Source organism: Mytilus galloprovincialis, chromosome 6, assembly GCF_965363235.1.
Source record: "Mytilus galloprovincialis chromosome 6, xbMytGall1.hap1.1, whole genome shotgun sequence".
Classification (NCBI taxonomy): Eukaryota; Metazoa; Mollusca; class Bivalvia; order Mytilida; family Mytilidae; genus Mytilus; species Mytilus galloprovincialis.
In genome coordinates, this window is record NC_134843.1 from 9,815,981 (window position 1) to 9,833,232 (window position 17,252).

The following is a 17,252-nucleotide window of genomic DNA, read 5'->3' on the forward strand; positions in this document are numbered from 1 at the left end:
TTTGGTTGTCTTTATTTCTTTATTTGAGTTTCCCCCTCTAGTTGTGTTTATTTTGTGTCGTTGATGTAATGCCTCATTGGCGAATGATCAGTAAATTCCTTATTTTGTCGTCTTTTTATTTCCTATTCATATTTATTTTTCTCTAGATGTTTTTGGTTCTGTGTATTATGAGTTTTCTGTCTCGTAGGCGCAAAACTAGAAAATTTTGTATTTGGTCCTCTCTGTTTTTTTGTTTAAGTGTCTTTCTCTCTAGATTTCTTTGGTTTTATGTGTCGTGGATTTACTGTCTCGTAGGTTTATAACAAATAAGGTTTCATTTGTCGTCGTTGTTTCTTTCTTTAAGGTTTTCACTCTAGAAGTATTTGGTTTTATGTGTCGTGAGCTGTATTGTGTGCGTTTAACAAGTAAGTTTTTTTTATTTTGTCGTCTTTCTTTTTCTTCTTAGTTTTTTTTCCTTTCTTGATGTCTTTGGTTTTATGTGTCGTTGGTTAACTGTCTGGTAGGCGTTTAACCAGTAAGTTATTTTTGCCGTCTTCTTTTCTTTGTTAGTGATTCTTTTCATTTCTAGATGTATGTGGTTTTATTTGTCGTTTGTTTACCGTCTCATAGACGCTTAATTAGTTATTTTGCCGTCTTTGTTTTTCTTTCTTTGGGTTGTTTTTCTTCCAAAATTCTTTGTGATTGTATGTGTCATGTTCGACAGCATCATTTGTGTATAACAAGTAAGTTTTTATTTGGGCGTCTTTGTTTCTTCCTTAGTGTGTATTTTTTCTTCTATGTTTAGTTAAATGTGTTGTCCGTTTAGATGTCTTTTGTTTTGAGTCGTATGCTAACTGTCTCGTGTGCGTATAAATAAATTCATAAATCGATTGAGAAAAAAATCAAATCCGGGTTACAAACTAAAACTGAGGGAAACACAGTTGTATTTGTTAGATGGGACAATAGAACTGCCAAAAGTTTAAATGGACAGGTAACTATCAGGTGAATCTATGGAAAGGTTCAATTGGGTTCGCAATAGGTTTGTCACATTCCTATCGTTCAAAACACTTAGTCAACAACTAAGAAAACCACTAAGGGATTTTATAACTTGGTACGTGTATATTTAAAACATGTTGCGGTGAAGTTTTACTATTTTCAAGGTTTCAGGAATTCCTTTTTTTTTATCTCGATCATTGGAGTTATAAAATATAAGGAGAAAACTAAATTGTACTATAAATGTTTATTTTTCGCCTCAAAAATATGTGTCAATTCATAGAAGAATACCGTCGTATATCGAAATTTGATTCTTTTTTAAACAATCATGTTGACCTTTGAGCTATCTAACTTATAATCAAAACACGTCTTCTCGTTTCAATCCCAATATATGCCATTAATCAATCTTTCATTCAAATCCAGCCTCGAGAATCAAGCAAAGGAAACAGAACAAACCATCCAGAAACCATTTTTTCTTAATTCAAACTTTGACCTGTTGACCAGAGTATTATTAAATTCTTCCATTCTGTTATATATTTCACCAGTATATGTTTAAGTTCATTTCAATAAAGTTAGGGAACTCAAGTTACCATCTAGAAACAACTGTTTGCCAAGACATTATATCAAACAAACTATTGATCTCAAAATAAAAAGTCATTTTCTCTTTCCCTTTATCGGTATAAGTTTTTTTTAGAATCAAGCAAGAAAACACAAGTTACCGTCCGCAAAAGTATGTTCCCGATTTGTGTTAAATTCTAGTAACAGTGACCTTGACCTTTAACATATTGACATCAAACTAGGGGTTAAGACATAGACTTGGTTTTTCCCCCGTTTAGTGTAATTAAAACCATATATGTCTTTTGTTCGGTGTGACGTTTGTTTGCTGTCATTTTGGCGAAAAACCATTAAGTATAAGAATGAAGATAAGGCACGATTGCCAATGAGACAACTCTCTTCAAGAGATCAAATAACAAATAAATGAATAACATCAGGTCACTGTACGGCCGTCAACAATGAACAAAGACCATACCGCATTGTCAGCTATAAAATGCCCTGAAATGACAATGTAAACAATTCAAACGAGAAAACTAACTGCCTAATTTATGTACAAAAATTAACGAAGCACATACACACAGAATGTGGCGGGGTTTAACAGGTGAGCGGGATCTAAACCCTCCCTCCAACAGGGGACAGTGGTGTAACAGTACAACATAAGATAGAACTATAAAATCAGTTGAAAAAGGTTAAACTCATTAGATGGATACAAATACTTCACAGAGTGGAAATGTTTATTTGGACGTCAAACGGGCGATTCTACGTCAGATGTAATGTTAACTTAACCACGTGCCTGTCAGGTTAAGGATTCGGTCCTAGTACTTAAAATCTTTCAATCCTTTATGGGTGGATTTAACATAGATAAATGAAATCGTATAAATAAAAAAGCAATGAATGAGGTTTTTAAATTTGATATATGCCTTTTTGTGCTTCTTTGTTAAATATTTTTTTGTTTTTATTGTGATTAAGATTATAACACAATATTGACTGCTGTGCCCCTATTTTTGACTTTTCTACCTATGTATGTTTGTTTTGTACACGCATCGTTGCCAATACAATGGAATTTAATGAAACTGTCAAGAGAGGTTTGGCTAGCTATACAACCAGATTCAATTCAATACGTTCTACTTGAAAAAGTGCCTGTACCAAGTCAGAAATATGGTAGTTGTTATCCATTTGTTTGATGTGTTTGAGCTTTTGATTTGGCCATTTGATTAGGGACGTTCCGTTTTGATTTGTCTTCTGAGTTACGTAATTTTGTGATTTTTACTCTTTTCTATGTTAAATTTTATACCTATAATTGTTTTTTTTTTCTTGTATTATGATTTTTGTTGATTCCTATCTTATTGTTGATTATTGATATGTTCAGTTTCCATTTCTTCTCTTTAATGTTGAATAAAGTATTAATAAAAGAATTATCAGTAATCTAGAGTTTAATTCATATTAATTATTCTGATATTTCAGGTGCAAACACCATTACTTCTGACAACTGGAGGTATTCCTTGCCTTTGATGGTCACTTTGACATAACGACCTCTCATTTGCTTGTTGCAATGGAATACAAGATGCTCCTTGGTCTTTCCCGGACCTTTATAGTGTACACATAAAGACAATTCGTTCAAGGTTGGCCCAACCGTGATATCCACGTCATGGAGTCGTGAACCTGTGCAAACAGTAAACAGAATATAACAGATGTGATAAATACATACATGTATGTATGCTAATTCACTTTTGTCAGTCTTGATTTCGACCTAAAAAGCTTCTTTTTTTCTATCCTCATCTGTTCAACTGCTCGAGTTATTTGATCAGGAAAATTTTTTAATGTTCTACTATAAGTTTTTATATTATTTTAATTTGAAAATATGTACTTCAGACTCAGAACATACATATTCCTGATGTCTAAATGATAAATCAGCATTTATATCTCCGTCATCACCAATCTATTCATTCAGCGATGCCCTCTCATAATTTTGTAGATCGAAAATCATCCTCTTAAATCTGTGATTGTATTTCTTTTATTTGTGTTGTACTTACGTTGGACTATAAAAGCTTGTAAGCACTTCCTTTGAACTTAGGAAGATGGTTGTCTCATTGGCATTCATACCACATCTCCTTATGTTCATGAATGATTTAAGGATTGATTCCCAGTTGGGGTTGCTAAATTTGAAAGATAAACCATGCTCTATAATACAGTTTTTCGCTTAAACGGACAAAATTTATGTTGCAGGTCATAGAACATGATTCAGGACCGACAAGTTCTAAATGTTCTCTGAAATATACATTTCCAATAAAAATCAATAAAATGGAAAAATATGTTAGTAATCCCTTTTTTCCTATTTACAAATCTCCGTTCATACAGGACATTCGTTAGATCCAAAATTCATAAGTGTATAAAAATGTTTGGTTATCGAAATTTCATAATAATTATATACAAATTGTAGACAAAAAATAAATATAAGAACAGATTTATTATGTCCAGTAGAGGTTTTGTGATAAATATACGCTGGGCTACAAGAGGGGGTCAAGATACCAGAGGGACATTCAAACTCATAGATCGAAAATAGACTGACCAAGAAAGAAAAAGACAAACAATAGTACACAAGAATCAAAGTAGAAACCTAAAGACTAAGCAACACCAAAACTAGGAATGATCTCAAGTGCTCCGGATGGGTAAACAGATCCTACTCCACATGTGGCACCAGTCGTGTTGCTCATATTATTCCAAAATTCCAAACCCGGTAAACAGTCTAATTCGATAGGTCACAGTCGTGGAAAAAGAACGGGATTGTAGGTACGACATTAGGAACATATCCGAAATCATCTGTGAAACGGATATTCCTTAACGGTCAACCAACTCGTGATGGCGTCCGTAAAATTTACAAAGTTATGCTTTCAACTTCAACATTTGGAACTCTTTGTCTAATAGCTTTCTTGTAAGCAGCAACCCTTTATCAAGGAAATCATGATAGGAAATACAATCCCAGGAATATCGTATAATTGGGAGATATATATACTCCGTATGCAGGCGTTGTCGGAATGTTGATACACAGAAAAGGAAAGTTTAGATTTGGGAAGCTAAAATCATCTCTTCTGTCGTGAAGTTTTGTTTTCAACCAACCCTCATAATCAATTTTTAAATGTATGGTGAGCTATGAGGCAGACTTAACTGTATCTGTTATATCCTTTATCTCAAGAGCTTGATATATATAATAGATACTTGGCTACAGTTGACGATCGTAAATATGCATTTTATGCTTTGTTGTTATATAACTTCTATCTAATTGGGGTATATACCCTACATTTATCCATTTTAACTGCTCATGTATGTCATTGTGAAATACAGAATAAACTACGAATCAATAATGAAGACGTTATCGAATTGTGGATCGAAAGAGTGGAATGGCACATTCCTTGGATTTGTTTTTCTTCAATAAGATCAAACAATTTGATCCCCTTTCTGACAGTAGGGGGGATGAGTGATTTGTTGAAATAATGAAATAAACAAATATTCCAAAATCATTTAGTAAGTTTGCATCTTGTCATCTTAACAAAACCGTGGTTCCCAACCTAAAAGTAGGAAAACGAAAGACAGAACCGAACTTACCAGCATGATCCGATCTGTTTATAATTTCAATCCGCTTTATATCATACACATGTCCTAGATCTACCCACAAATATGGAGAGTTTTCATAGTTTGTATGTGAGAAGGTTGTTGCATTTCCATCGTTTGCATATTCAGTTGCACAGCATATATAATTTCCCCAGGAACGTGTCTTAGCATACCACGAGCTTTGTTGGATTCTTTTCTTCAGCGCAACGTTCTTAATTACACCATTGTTAGGTTTGTTGTCTGAAGAACAAAATTTAGAAGTGAATGATATTTTAGGTATAGATAAACTCATCATTGATATCAGGCTTAAAATGGTATCCCTTTCTGGTAGCGGGTTTCACTATATCCGTACGAAATTTGTTTTGATAATGGGCCATTTGCAAAATAAAAACGTCATCAACTTTTATTAAGGATGTATTTTTCTGACGTTTCAGTCTAGTTGCAATATCGTTCTGAAATTATTTCCAAAATATAGGAAACAAATTGTTTCTTAAATAAGTAGTTTTTTAATTATGAATTTTTCAATTTTATTATCTATCAAGATAGCTATTGAGCCTAAATTCTAATAAAATAAGTCAGGGGTACAAGAAATGATTTTACCAGAAACACGTACATCCGATATAATTTTTCTCTTTCAAAATTATTAGATATGCATTTTTCAACAAATTATAACAAATAAGTTGAAATAATATGCATTCGGTTCTTAAAATAGAGAAAAATCACGCAAAGTTGACAGCATGGTAAATTTTGACATGAAAAAGCGTCACAATATGATTAAACTTCTACCTATATTTTTTTAAGTAAAATTTATTCCGATTGGTCCACTTCATCTTTATTGAAAGTATGAAAAAAGTTTAATTGTGGAACTGAATTTTCACGATAATAGCCCATAAAATTGGTAAAAATTGATGAAAAATGGGAAAATCATCAAAATTTGGTTCTTTCAAAGGGCCGTAGCAAAAAAAGAATGGCATCACCATATGATTTTGTCTTCCCAAATTATTTATTTAAGGTCATATAAACCTAAAAATCAGGCTAAGAAGTAAAGTATAATTTTAGAAATTTTTGGCTCCTGAGAACTGTACATCCTTAAATATTTGCCGCTGAAGCAAACAAACATCTATCAATTCAGCGTTCAAAGATTTTCGTTCATTACTAAATAAGTTATTTGTCAATATATTAACAAATTTTAAATTTACATTAGATTTTTTCTTGATTTCAAAATAAAATTTCCAAATCTTGTTATTTAAATATTTCGTTCAGACTTCCAACAGAAGAGTCAAATTTTCCTTTCTTATCTAATTAGACATATCAAAGCTTCAAATAGCAAAGAAATGGCCCAATATTGGCCCAATTATGTTTATCAAATATAAGTTAACTATTGGTAGACTACATACTTCTGGTTTACATCCATTAAATAAGGATTTAACACACGCTGGTAATTTCTTTACTTATCTGTTTTTCTTCATTATGTTCAAACGTTTTTTAGGGAAAAACCGAATATCTCATAGCCATACAATGCACTCGGGTTTTATTATGGATTTAAAAATATGTAATCGATTTTTTGCATTTAGATTAACATCATTGAATGATTCTCTGACTGCGGAAAAAGGCGGGAAAGGGAATTCAGAAATATTTATATTCTTTAACCTCTTCAATAAAGTTTTTATAAATATAAAATTAATTCATTTTATTGTCCAGCTTTGTTATAACTGAATGTATTGTTTTCTTAAGTTTTTAATTATTTTCCATTATGGGAAAAGACTGCTAATTTTAAATGAATTTCTGCAGTTCCTAAGCAAGTTTGGTGATAAAACAAATTCATCAACAAATTAAATTTTGTATCAATGTCGTAAGAACAAACACGTAGTCACTGTTTCTCAAATGTGATACACACCCAGTTTTCAACAGTCATAGAATAATTATTTAAATTTTATTGAAAAGTGACCTATGGAATCTCTAATTGATATTCCTCTTAAACTATATAAACCCTGTTTGGATCTTGTTGTAATCTTACATGATTTATGTCGCAACAATATGTGAAAATACGTTTTTATAGTTTATAGGGGGAAAACTAGTACAGCTAATAATTCAGGCTGTAATTTGTCATTTCATTTATATTTTGAAAAACTGAAAATACTTGAGTTCATTATAGATTTGATTTTGCTGTTATTCTAGTAAATTAATTATCTAATTACATATTTTCTTCGTCCAGATTATTTATTTTTTCGAAAATAAGTATTTCAGCATTTCATATTTCACATGCAATCAAATATTTGATACATTTCATCCATTCACCAGCACTTACTTTAGCACTTACAAATATTTCTTGTTTTGTAACAAAGTATATTTTACTTTATTTAGAAGCCAAAATAAAGTTTTGGATTTATTTGGTGACATGTCTGCATCATTACTTTATTCTCTCTTTTTTTGTACATGTGTGAGGTTCTTACAAAAAAGCCAAAAGGACAATAGGATATCTTCTGTATTCCTGAATTAGGAATGATTCATCAAAATAAATCTTTGTATATATTTTAAAATCTGGTAATCCCATGGTTGTTTTATATATCTTTTCGTGTAAAATATTTTCCCTTCTTTTATAAGACTTATTAGCTGTTGTTTGAAGATCATACATTTTGTTGTTCAGGAAGATGACATCTTAAAATTGAATGTAACTGACAATTATGTGATAAGTAAAATTGAATCTATTTAAAAAAATATTATAGGGCCAAAACTATAGCTGGTGCAAAAAAGGAATAAATGCTTTGACTGAAGAAGGTATGTTCCATTATTTGCAATGTTTCAAAAATCATAACACAGAAAATTTCAAACAAAATATATATTTATAATTTTATAACAGCTAAAATCACAAAAGTAAGTAATATTATACTCTTAAGTTTTTGTCTTAAACGTAATTAGTGGTTTCCCCATGTCGGAATATATTCTTTAATAGTTAATATAATTATTTTGCACAAAATGAAAAGCCTAAATGATTGTTAGCGTATTTGTTTTTACTGTTGGGGTTTTGAAAAAAAAAGTATTAACTTTATTTCTAAACAACACTAAAATATCTAACAGTTTTGCACTCAACCACAAATACTTGAAGATTATTAACACAGGACATAAGGAATGAAATGAAATTTGATGTTTTAAGGAGCTTGTTTGACACTAGTACTTTCCGAAGGATCAAAGGCAATGCATAATCAATATTTTTTCAAAAAAAATTATTTAATGCGATTTTTATACAAATTTGAGGTTTAGCTTGCTATAAAACCATGTTTAATTGACGTAAGGAAATCCCTGTACCAAGACAGGCGTATGAAAGTTGTTTTCCATTCGTGTAATGTGTTTGAGCTTATGATATGAACATTTAATAAGAACCTTTCCGAATTGAATTTTCCTCGGAGTTTAGTATTTTTGTTATTTCACTTTTTATACAGATAGATATGCAACACAAGAATATGTTATACAATTGACACCAGAAAGCAAATGGCATAGAATATTACAATGTGATTCCCTTTCGGCTTCTAGTAGATAAACTACGGAAAACAATGTGATACTATTTCTGAAAAAGTTAGTAGTAAAAATCAAAAATGAAAATAATTGGACTATACCTACTGAAAGTTAAAATCTTTATTTAAAACATATTTCATTCGTCCAGATAATTCAGTTTTTCAGTAGGTATGTCTTCATTTGATATTTCATATGCATTTTAATCTTTAACATTTTTGAAACCAGTCATCAGCATTTTCTGTTATTTCGTAACAAAGTAATGTTGTACCTTATCTATACAGCCCAAATAAGTTTTGGGATTTATTTTCCGTTTTTTAAGACTTATTAGCTGTTGTTGGATGAACATTAATTTCGTTGTTCAGGGAGATTACTTCTTAACATTTACTGTAACGGACAGTGATGAGATAAAAAAAAATAAAAGTAAAATCACAAAAATACTGAACCCGGCCCATTAATCAGATTTAAAGCTTATTGATTTTAAAAAGTATCACAACATGATTTGAAAATAATCAAAATTTTGTTACGCTAATACTTAGAGGTTAAAAGTAAGTTAGGGCAGCAATTAAATAAAATCAAAACGCATAGAGACCTGCATTAAATCTTTAATCCCAAATTTAAAAATATAAATGTTCTGAGGAGTTCTTCCTTTTTTCCCAAGCACCCTATATTGAAAATGATAATAGGACTGAGTCAATCTATAATTCTTAAATAGAAGTATTTATATTTAAGAAAGAAGCATATAATCACTTTTGCAACGTACGATGATTATACTTTCTCAGATAGAAAATAAACGGTACACATTTTATTTAGCTTGATGCACATATCTACAAAAAAAATGTATCTTCAGTAAAGTTTAAGGCTCACAATTTGAAAATCCAAAATTAATTGCAAACATTGAAGAGCTGACAAAACTAAAAACGGTCTTAAATATAGCCAAAGCCAAAAAAAGAGTAAATGCTTTGCATGAGGGAGGTATATTCTTTTATTTGCAATATTTTAAAAATCGTGTTATAGAAAATTTCAACTAACAGATACAATCTTAAAAATAAATAATATTATACTGTTTAGCTTTCGTCTGAAACGTAAAGGATTTTATAACTGCTACAATAAAAAAATAAAATATAATACTATAAGGATTTCTTCTCAATCCTAATAAGTGGTTTCCCATGTCGGAATAAATTCTTTAATAGTTAATTTGAAAATTTTGCACGAAATGAAGAAGTAAAAAGATTGGTAACATATTATAATTATTTTTTTATATCTACAATTTTTAACATACCCCAAAAATTACTTGAAGTATTTTAACACCGGGAATTAATAGGGAATCAAATGAAATTTGATTTTTTCGGGGAAATTGTGTTATAAGACTCTTATAACAGTAGTCCTTTTTTAAGGATCAATATGTTTTTCAAGAAACCTAATTTTATGCGATTGTCAAATAAGAAACAGGTTACGCTAGCTATAAAACCAGGTATAGTCCAATTTTTTCTACATTAGGAATTGTCTGTACAGTCAGGAATACGACAGTTGTTTTCCATTAGTTTGATGTTTTTAAGCTTTTGATATTGTCATTTCATAAAGGACATTCCGATTTAGATTTTCTTTAGAGTTCGTGACTTGATTAGCACGTATGTCGATTTAAATAATAAGGGGACGGTTATTTGATATTACTAGTTATGTGGGGGGTTGAGTTGAGGCAGGAGAATTTCGATATAATTTTTCTGTCTAGGTAGGAAATACAAAATATACCAAATGGTCGTTCAATTATTAATTCAAACCAAAACGAAAACGCGTTTGTTTGCCTCACAAGACGCAGAAAATAATATTTACACAAAATACGATGTTTACAACAAAATCAATTCGATAATGTGCATGGCTATTAAATACATATCTGTCAAAATATGAATTTTCGAATTTAAACAAATTATCACACTACAAGATTAAAATTACAGGTGTTATTTACCTTTAACTAGCTCATTGATTGTCTTAAGCATTTGAAGACTACGATCAACCTTTGCTGTGAGGATATCAACCTTAGATTCGAGTTCACCGTACCCTTTACAAACATCTGAATTAAACTTTCCACCGGATATTGTTATTTGACATGCTGTCAAAAAGCAAACACAGTACACTATAATAAAAACTACTTGCTGCATTTTTAACGTGCTCAAACAAATTTTAGTATCAAAACTGAAGAGCATATTTAAAAACATTACAATGTATTCTCAGTTTCAAATGAAATAGATATTGAGGAAGACAGCTGCTTTCATGCAAAAAATGATCAGGGAAGTTTGGCCATGTCATGCAACACCATGACACAATGAATCATTTACAAGTGCAACACGCAATCTCTGCATTTGAAGCAATGTTGATGATTTGATTTCTGATGTATATTCGAACTTTATTTATAAATATGCATTAAATAAAACAAGAATGGTGACGAAACCATATTGTTTTGGTATTTAAGAATTAGACATTATAAATACCGTGTTAAAAGTCTACAGACAATATGATGATAAGAAAATATGGTATAATTGACAATGAGAAAAATCTGCCAAAGAACAGAATGACGTAGAAAAGTAGACAAGCATATGATCAATCACAAACTACTGACTATTGACCTTTTAACAATAAGAACTACAGGTCGGTAAATAATACTTAAAAGTTGCATAATATTTATCAGAATAAGACACAAGAATATATAAATTAGTAAGGAAAAGTGGAATTGTTACAAACAACAAAACGTGCAACAATTCTAAAGATGAAAATCATGACAAACTAAGTCAAGCAAGATGAACATTAAAGAAAGCAATCAAACACCCAAACCGAACTTTGGACAGATACTTACCATAGTGGCGGAGTAAATATGAAATTGAACTCAAAGCTATATCTTAGACAGTGACATTGCAACATAACATACAAAAATCAATTAGAAATAATTTTTCAGATGAGCACGTAACTAAAAAAATTTTTACATACAGACAAAAGACACATGAGGTTCTCGCAAGTAATGAAAGCTATATAAGAGTCAATTACTTACAATAAACAAATCATGTTTATCTAAACTAAAGTAGGAGTCAGTGCAAATATAACAGGTTACGTGTGAATAACTGTATAGCTGTGAAAATATTCAGTTTCGTGTTTAGATTGACCAAAAATAAATCGATAGTTTTACCAATAAATTAAAAAAAAAAAAATATTATAGATAACACAATTACTACAGAATGAAACACTAGAAACCATAACAATTACAAACTAACAAACTATGTTTATCACAAATATAAAAAAAAACCCAACTTCGTTTCAGTTTCTAAAAGTTAACTTTCGAATTGTACGGAGAACATCCTAGCATTTCCTATATGTACTTCCCAATTGATAATCGTTCAGACCTATCATTTCTATCACGAGTTACTTAATAGATAATAGTTAATTCTAAAGAAGTATCTATTAATCAATGTATTCTTAATAGTAAACTTTAAAAAAATCTCTTCAAATGTTTTTGGGTGCCATTATTGTTTAGTTGATGGTGTTATCATTTATCATGAATGTGTTCTATTTGTCATATCCACACTTTTTATCTCTTTACTCATTCATAAAATCAGAGCATTACTATGAATAAGCAACGTGATTATTTCAGATAAATATCAATTCAAATGCTATCGAATACAGTGATCCATTTCCCTTTTGTCTAATTTGCACATAAGTTCTCAACCAAAACACATATTAACAATAGACGTCAACGAGGATAAAACAATATGAATTAATGGTGTATAACACAATCGTCAGAAAGTAGGCTTACTTATATATCCATACTAATATAAATCCAAAATAGAATCAAAATGATCAAATATGTCTAGTAAAAAGGGGGCAAAAGATACTAGAGTGACATTCAAACCCATAAATCCAAAATAAACTAACAGTGCCTTGGCTACAAAGACAAAAGCACAAATATACAAAATAGTACATTAGATAAAACAGATAAAATTAAAAACTAAACAACACAAACTCTACCAAAACTGGGGGTGTACATAAAGATTGACAGGAAAAAAAGAAAGTTAGAACAATAAAACACCAATGTGTCAGTCACGAACGACTGCATATAACCTTTGTGCCCTTTGTAAATGTCATTTTCACTTTGCGTTATTATTCCATTAGTTTTAAAGGGCACTCCAATAAACTATTTACCATTAATGAAAAGTAAAATAACAAAAATACCGAACTACAATGAAAATTCAAACCTGGCGTTCTTTAACAAATAACATAACAATAGAGCAAACACTTCAAACGAATAGAAACAACTGTCATAAAAGTAAGTTGCAATCGTTCAGAATTGTTCATATAAAATCTGAAAGTACTTTTATTCGTGGGGTTAAGTGATTCAAGCAAAATTTACATATGCGTGGGTTCTTAAATTGGGGGGTTTTAGTTTTCTGAAAACAATCGAGTGAAGAACTTGAGCCATCAGAAATGAATCATATCATGTTGGTTTATAATGATTTGTAGCACTTTTCAGAATAATGTGTTCATTTTCAATGACTTTTTCGTCTATAATTGTTGAGAACATTCATTATTTTTTTTTATAAAATAATTGCTTTCGTAATATACAGATTCATTTATGATCACACATTATCTAGATTTCAGGAATTGCAGATTTAACATTTAAATTGTCGAACACATGTAAAAAGAGGTGATTCCACTAGTTTATCCACTTTTTTCTACAAAAATGACTGTACAAAGTCAGGAATATGAAAGTTAATTGCTCCTGACTTTGTCTATTATTTAAACGCAATATTGATCTATTCCTGTTTATTGTTTTAAGGTGCACTAGCTACGAGATATATTGAAAATGTTAAGTATATTTTTTTTTTGTTCAATCATTAATGAAAACGAAATAGTGAAATAATAATTCGCTTTTTGCAGCCAGTATGGTTTAATTTTGTCAAATTAAGATACATTGGTGACATTCCTAACTTGCAAGTGAATGATTCGATCTCATTGAATCCGTACTCATGTGAACTTCAATTCAACCCCTTAGGTAGAGATTGATAACGAATGCATTGCGGGTGTTTGGTTATTTAAAAAAAAATGTCAACATTGAAAGTAAAACAAAGGTAAATCATTTGATTGATTGGTGCGATCCACCCCAAAAAAAAAATCTTATACAGGTGAAAAAGGATGATTAACATATATTTTTAATCTATAAATGAAATTTGATAGACCTAAAAAATCCAATTGAACGAGTCCGCTTTCTATGTATATTTAAATGTATGTTTATATCGCTTATTTGACAATTTGAGGTCTTCAAAGGTCAACTCGATAATTAATTAGATTGCATCAAGACTAAAATACACACGAATCAAAGCTTCAAAATATCGAGCCCATGCCCTGTTTATTGTTTATTTTAAACTTATTTATAATTTGGATAAATGTTTTACATGGTGATAAATCAAATATGAGAATTTGAGTCAAATCGGTGACATGAATTTGACAGCTAGTGCCCCTGTAATTATGGATACGTACATCTAAATATAAAGCTCTAAATTGTTTCGAGTTTATTTGTGACCAAATTCATGACATCACTATGTAAAAATTGACGCATTTGCTCTAAATTGGCTACGTTCAGCATATATTTGTGAACGTAAATGTGAGTACCTATTATGTTATTTTACGCACATTAACATCGTTGTTAAAGACAATTTCTAGGAAAATAACTATGATACTCATATCTATATAATTTAACAATATTTAGAAATAAGGCCTTCCTTTGCAGATTCACCCCAATGCTAGAAGTGTTTTGCCCCGGAAATATGTTAGACAAAAATATGAAAAGTATAACAATCTGACAAATGTAGGGTACACATGTTCATTTTTGATACTGTTTTAAATTAAGACCTTGTATTTTCTGACATCGAAGAAGGTAGACAGTATTTTAAGTATTTTATCATACTTAAACTTTTATTTTAATCATCCAATTACCGTCCTCAAACTTTGGTATTAATAACAAATTACTTCGTATACATTTATTTTTGAAGTTTGGGTATGGAAATGCAGTCTCTTTTTTTCCTTAAAAGTTCCAAGTAATAGTTTTTTATCTTCTTTATTTCTTTCTAAGTATTTCTTTCCTTCTAGATGTCTTTGGTTTTGCGTCCTTGGTTTATTGGCACTAAGTCGTTTATCTAGTAAGTTATTATTTTGTCGTCTTTGTTTCTGTTTTAATTTTTCTCCCTCTAGATGTCTTTAGTATTTTGTCATTAGTTTACTGCCTCGTAGGCGTTTACATTGTTAATGTTTGGATAGTCGTCTCTTTTCTACTTCGATGTTTTTCTCTCTAATTGTTCATGGTTTTGTGTGTTGTGGGTTTTTCAGTCTCGTAGGCGTATAACAAGTAATTTGTTTTTGGTCGTCCTGTAAGTTGTTTCTTTATGTTTTTTTTTAGCTCACCTGGCCCATAGCGTCTGTCATCGGTAACTTTTACAAAAATCTTCTCCTCTGAAAATACTTGACCAAATTTAACCAAACTTGGCCACTTGGGTATCTCGTTAAAAAAAAATGTGTCCGGTGACCCGGCCAACCAACCAAAATGGCTGTCATGGGTAAAAACAGAACATAGGGGTAAAATGTAGATTTTAGCTTATATCACTGAAACCGCAGCATTTAGAGCAAATCTGACATTGATTAAAATTGATTATCAGGTCAAGATCTATCTGCCCTGAAATTTTAAGATGAATCGGACAACTTGTTGTTAGGTTGTTGTCAATGAATTGGTAATTTTAAGAACATTTTTCCGTTTTTGGTTATTATCTTGAATATTATTATAGATAGAGATAAACCGTAAACAGCAATAATGTTCAGCAAAGTAAGATCTACATATAAGTCAAAAAATGACCAAAATGGTCAGTTGACCCCTTTAAGGAGTTATTGCCCTTTATAGTCAATTTTTAACAATTTTTTCGTAAATTTTTGTAATCTTTTACAAAAATCTTCTATTCTGAAACTACTAGGACAACTTTAACCAAATTTGTTCACAATCATCATTAGGGTATCTAGTTTTTAAATTGTGATCCCGCCAGCCAACCAAAATGGCCGACATGGCTAAAAAAAAAGTGCATGTGGTATAATACAGTTTTTTTGGCTAATATCTCTGAAATAAAAGAATTTAAAGCAAGCCTGACAGGATAAAATTGTTGTTCATTAGGTCAACCTATCTGCCCTGAAATTTTCAGACCATTCAGGCAATCCGTTGTTGGGTTGCTGCCCCTGAATAGGTAATTTTAAGAAAATTTTGCAGCTTTTGGTTATTATCTTGAATATGGTTATAGATAGAGATTATGAAATTATGTACAAAACGGTCAATTGATCCCTCAAGGAGTTATTACCCTTTATAGCCAATTTTTAACAATTTTCATATATTTTGTAAATTTGTACAAAATATTTTCCACTGTAACTACTGGGCCAAGTTCATTATAGATATATATATATATATCATTGTAAGCAGCAAGAATGTTCAGTAACGTAAAATCTACAAACACATCACCATCACCAAAACATAGTTTTGTCATGAATCCATCTGTGTCCTTCGTTTAATATGCATATAGACCAAGGTGAGCGACACAGGCTCTTTTAAAAGAGCCTCTAGTTCCTTTTTGAAGGGTCGACGATTAACGGTCTTTTAAGCGTATATATAGATAGGGCAGGAAGATGTGATATGAGTGCCAATGAGACAACTCTCCATCCAAGTCACAATTTATAAAAATAACCATTATAAACGGAGCCTAAGCTCACACCGAACAGCAAGCTTTAGGGCCCCAAAAATTACTAGTGTAAATCATTCAAACGGGAAAACCAACGGTCTAATCATATAAAAAACGAAAAACGAGAAACAACAATGAACCACATAAACAGACAAGCACTGAAATTAGATTCCTGACTTAGGACAGTTGCAAACAATTGCAGCAGAATTAAACGTTTTAATGGTACCAGTAAGTTTTTTATTTGTCGTCTTTGTTTCTTTCTTTTAGTTTTTCCCCACTAGATGTCTTTGGTTTTATATGTCTTTGGTTTTATATATGCATATAACCAATAGGTTTTATTTTATAGACTTATTTTCTTATCTCATGTTTTCCCTCTCAACATTTCCCAACCTGGTGTGGGTTGTGGGTTTTTTTATGTCTCGTATGCGTATAAAAGGTTTGTGTTTAAATGATCGTCTTGATTCTTTTTTAGTTAGTGTTTGTTCCCTCTTATTTTATTTCGTGTGTTGTGGGTTTTTCGTCTCATAGGTGTAAAACAAGAAAGTTATTATCTTGTCATCTTTTTTTCTTTCTTTGAGTCTTTTCCGTCTAGACGTCTTTGGCGGTTTTGTGTTGTTGGTTAAGTGTCTTATAGGCGTATAAACAGTAAATTTGTTTATTGTCTTTGTTTCTTTCTTTGATGTTTTTAACCATTTGAATGTCTTGTTTTGTTGGTTTACTCTCTCGTAGACGTATAACCAGTATTTTATTTGTCGTCATTTTTCCTTTCTAACTGTTTTTATCTCTTTAAGTGTCTTTTCATATTTCCTTTTGTTGTTAACCTTTACTCAAATTATTTTTTTACTCATATAA

General features: G+C 30.8%; 1 protein-coding gene across 1 annotated transcript in view; it reads right to left on the reverse strand.

The window, feature by feature from the left end:
* Positions 1–10,858, reverse strand: part of LOC143078505 (uncharacterized) — a 30,903-nt gene extending 20,045 nt beyond the window's left edge. Inside the window, exons 1-3 of the mRNA XM_076253367.1 lie at positions 10,613–10,858; positions 5,131–5,376; positions 2,976–3,189 (exon numbers count right to left, since the gene is read on the reverse strand). Coding sequence (XP_076109482.1) covers positions 2,976–3,189; positions 5,131–5,376; positions 10,613–10,850 — 698 coding nt within the window. The 5' untranslated portion in view covers positions 10,851–10,858. The remainder of the gene's footprint in view (positions 1–2,975; positions 3,190–5,130; positions 5,377–10,612) is intronic.
* Between the last annotated feature and the right edge of the window lie 6,394 nt (positions 10,859–17,252).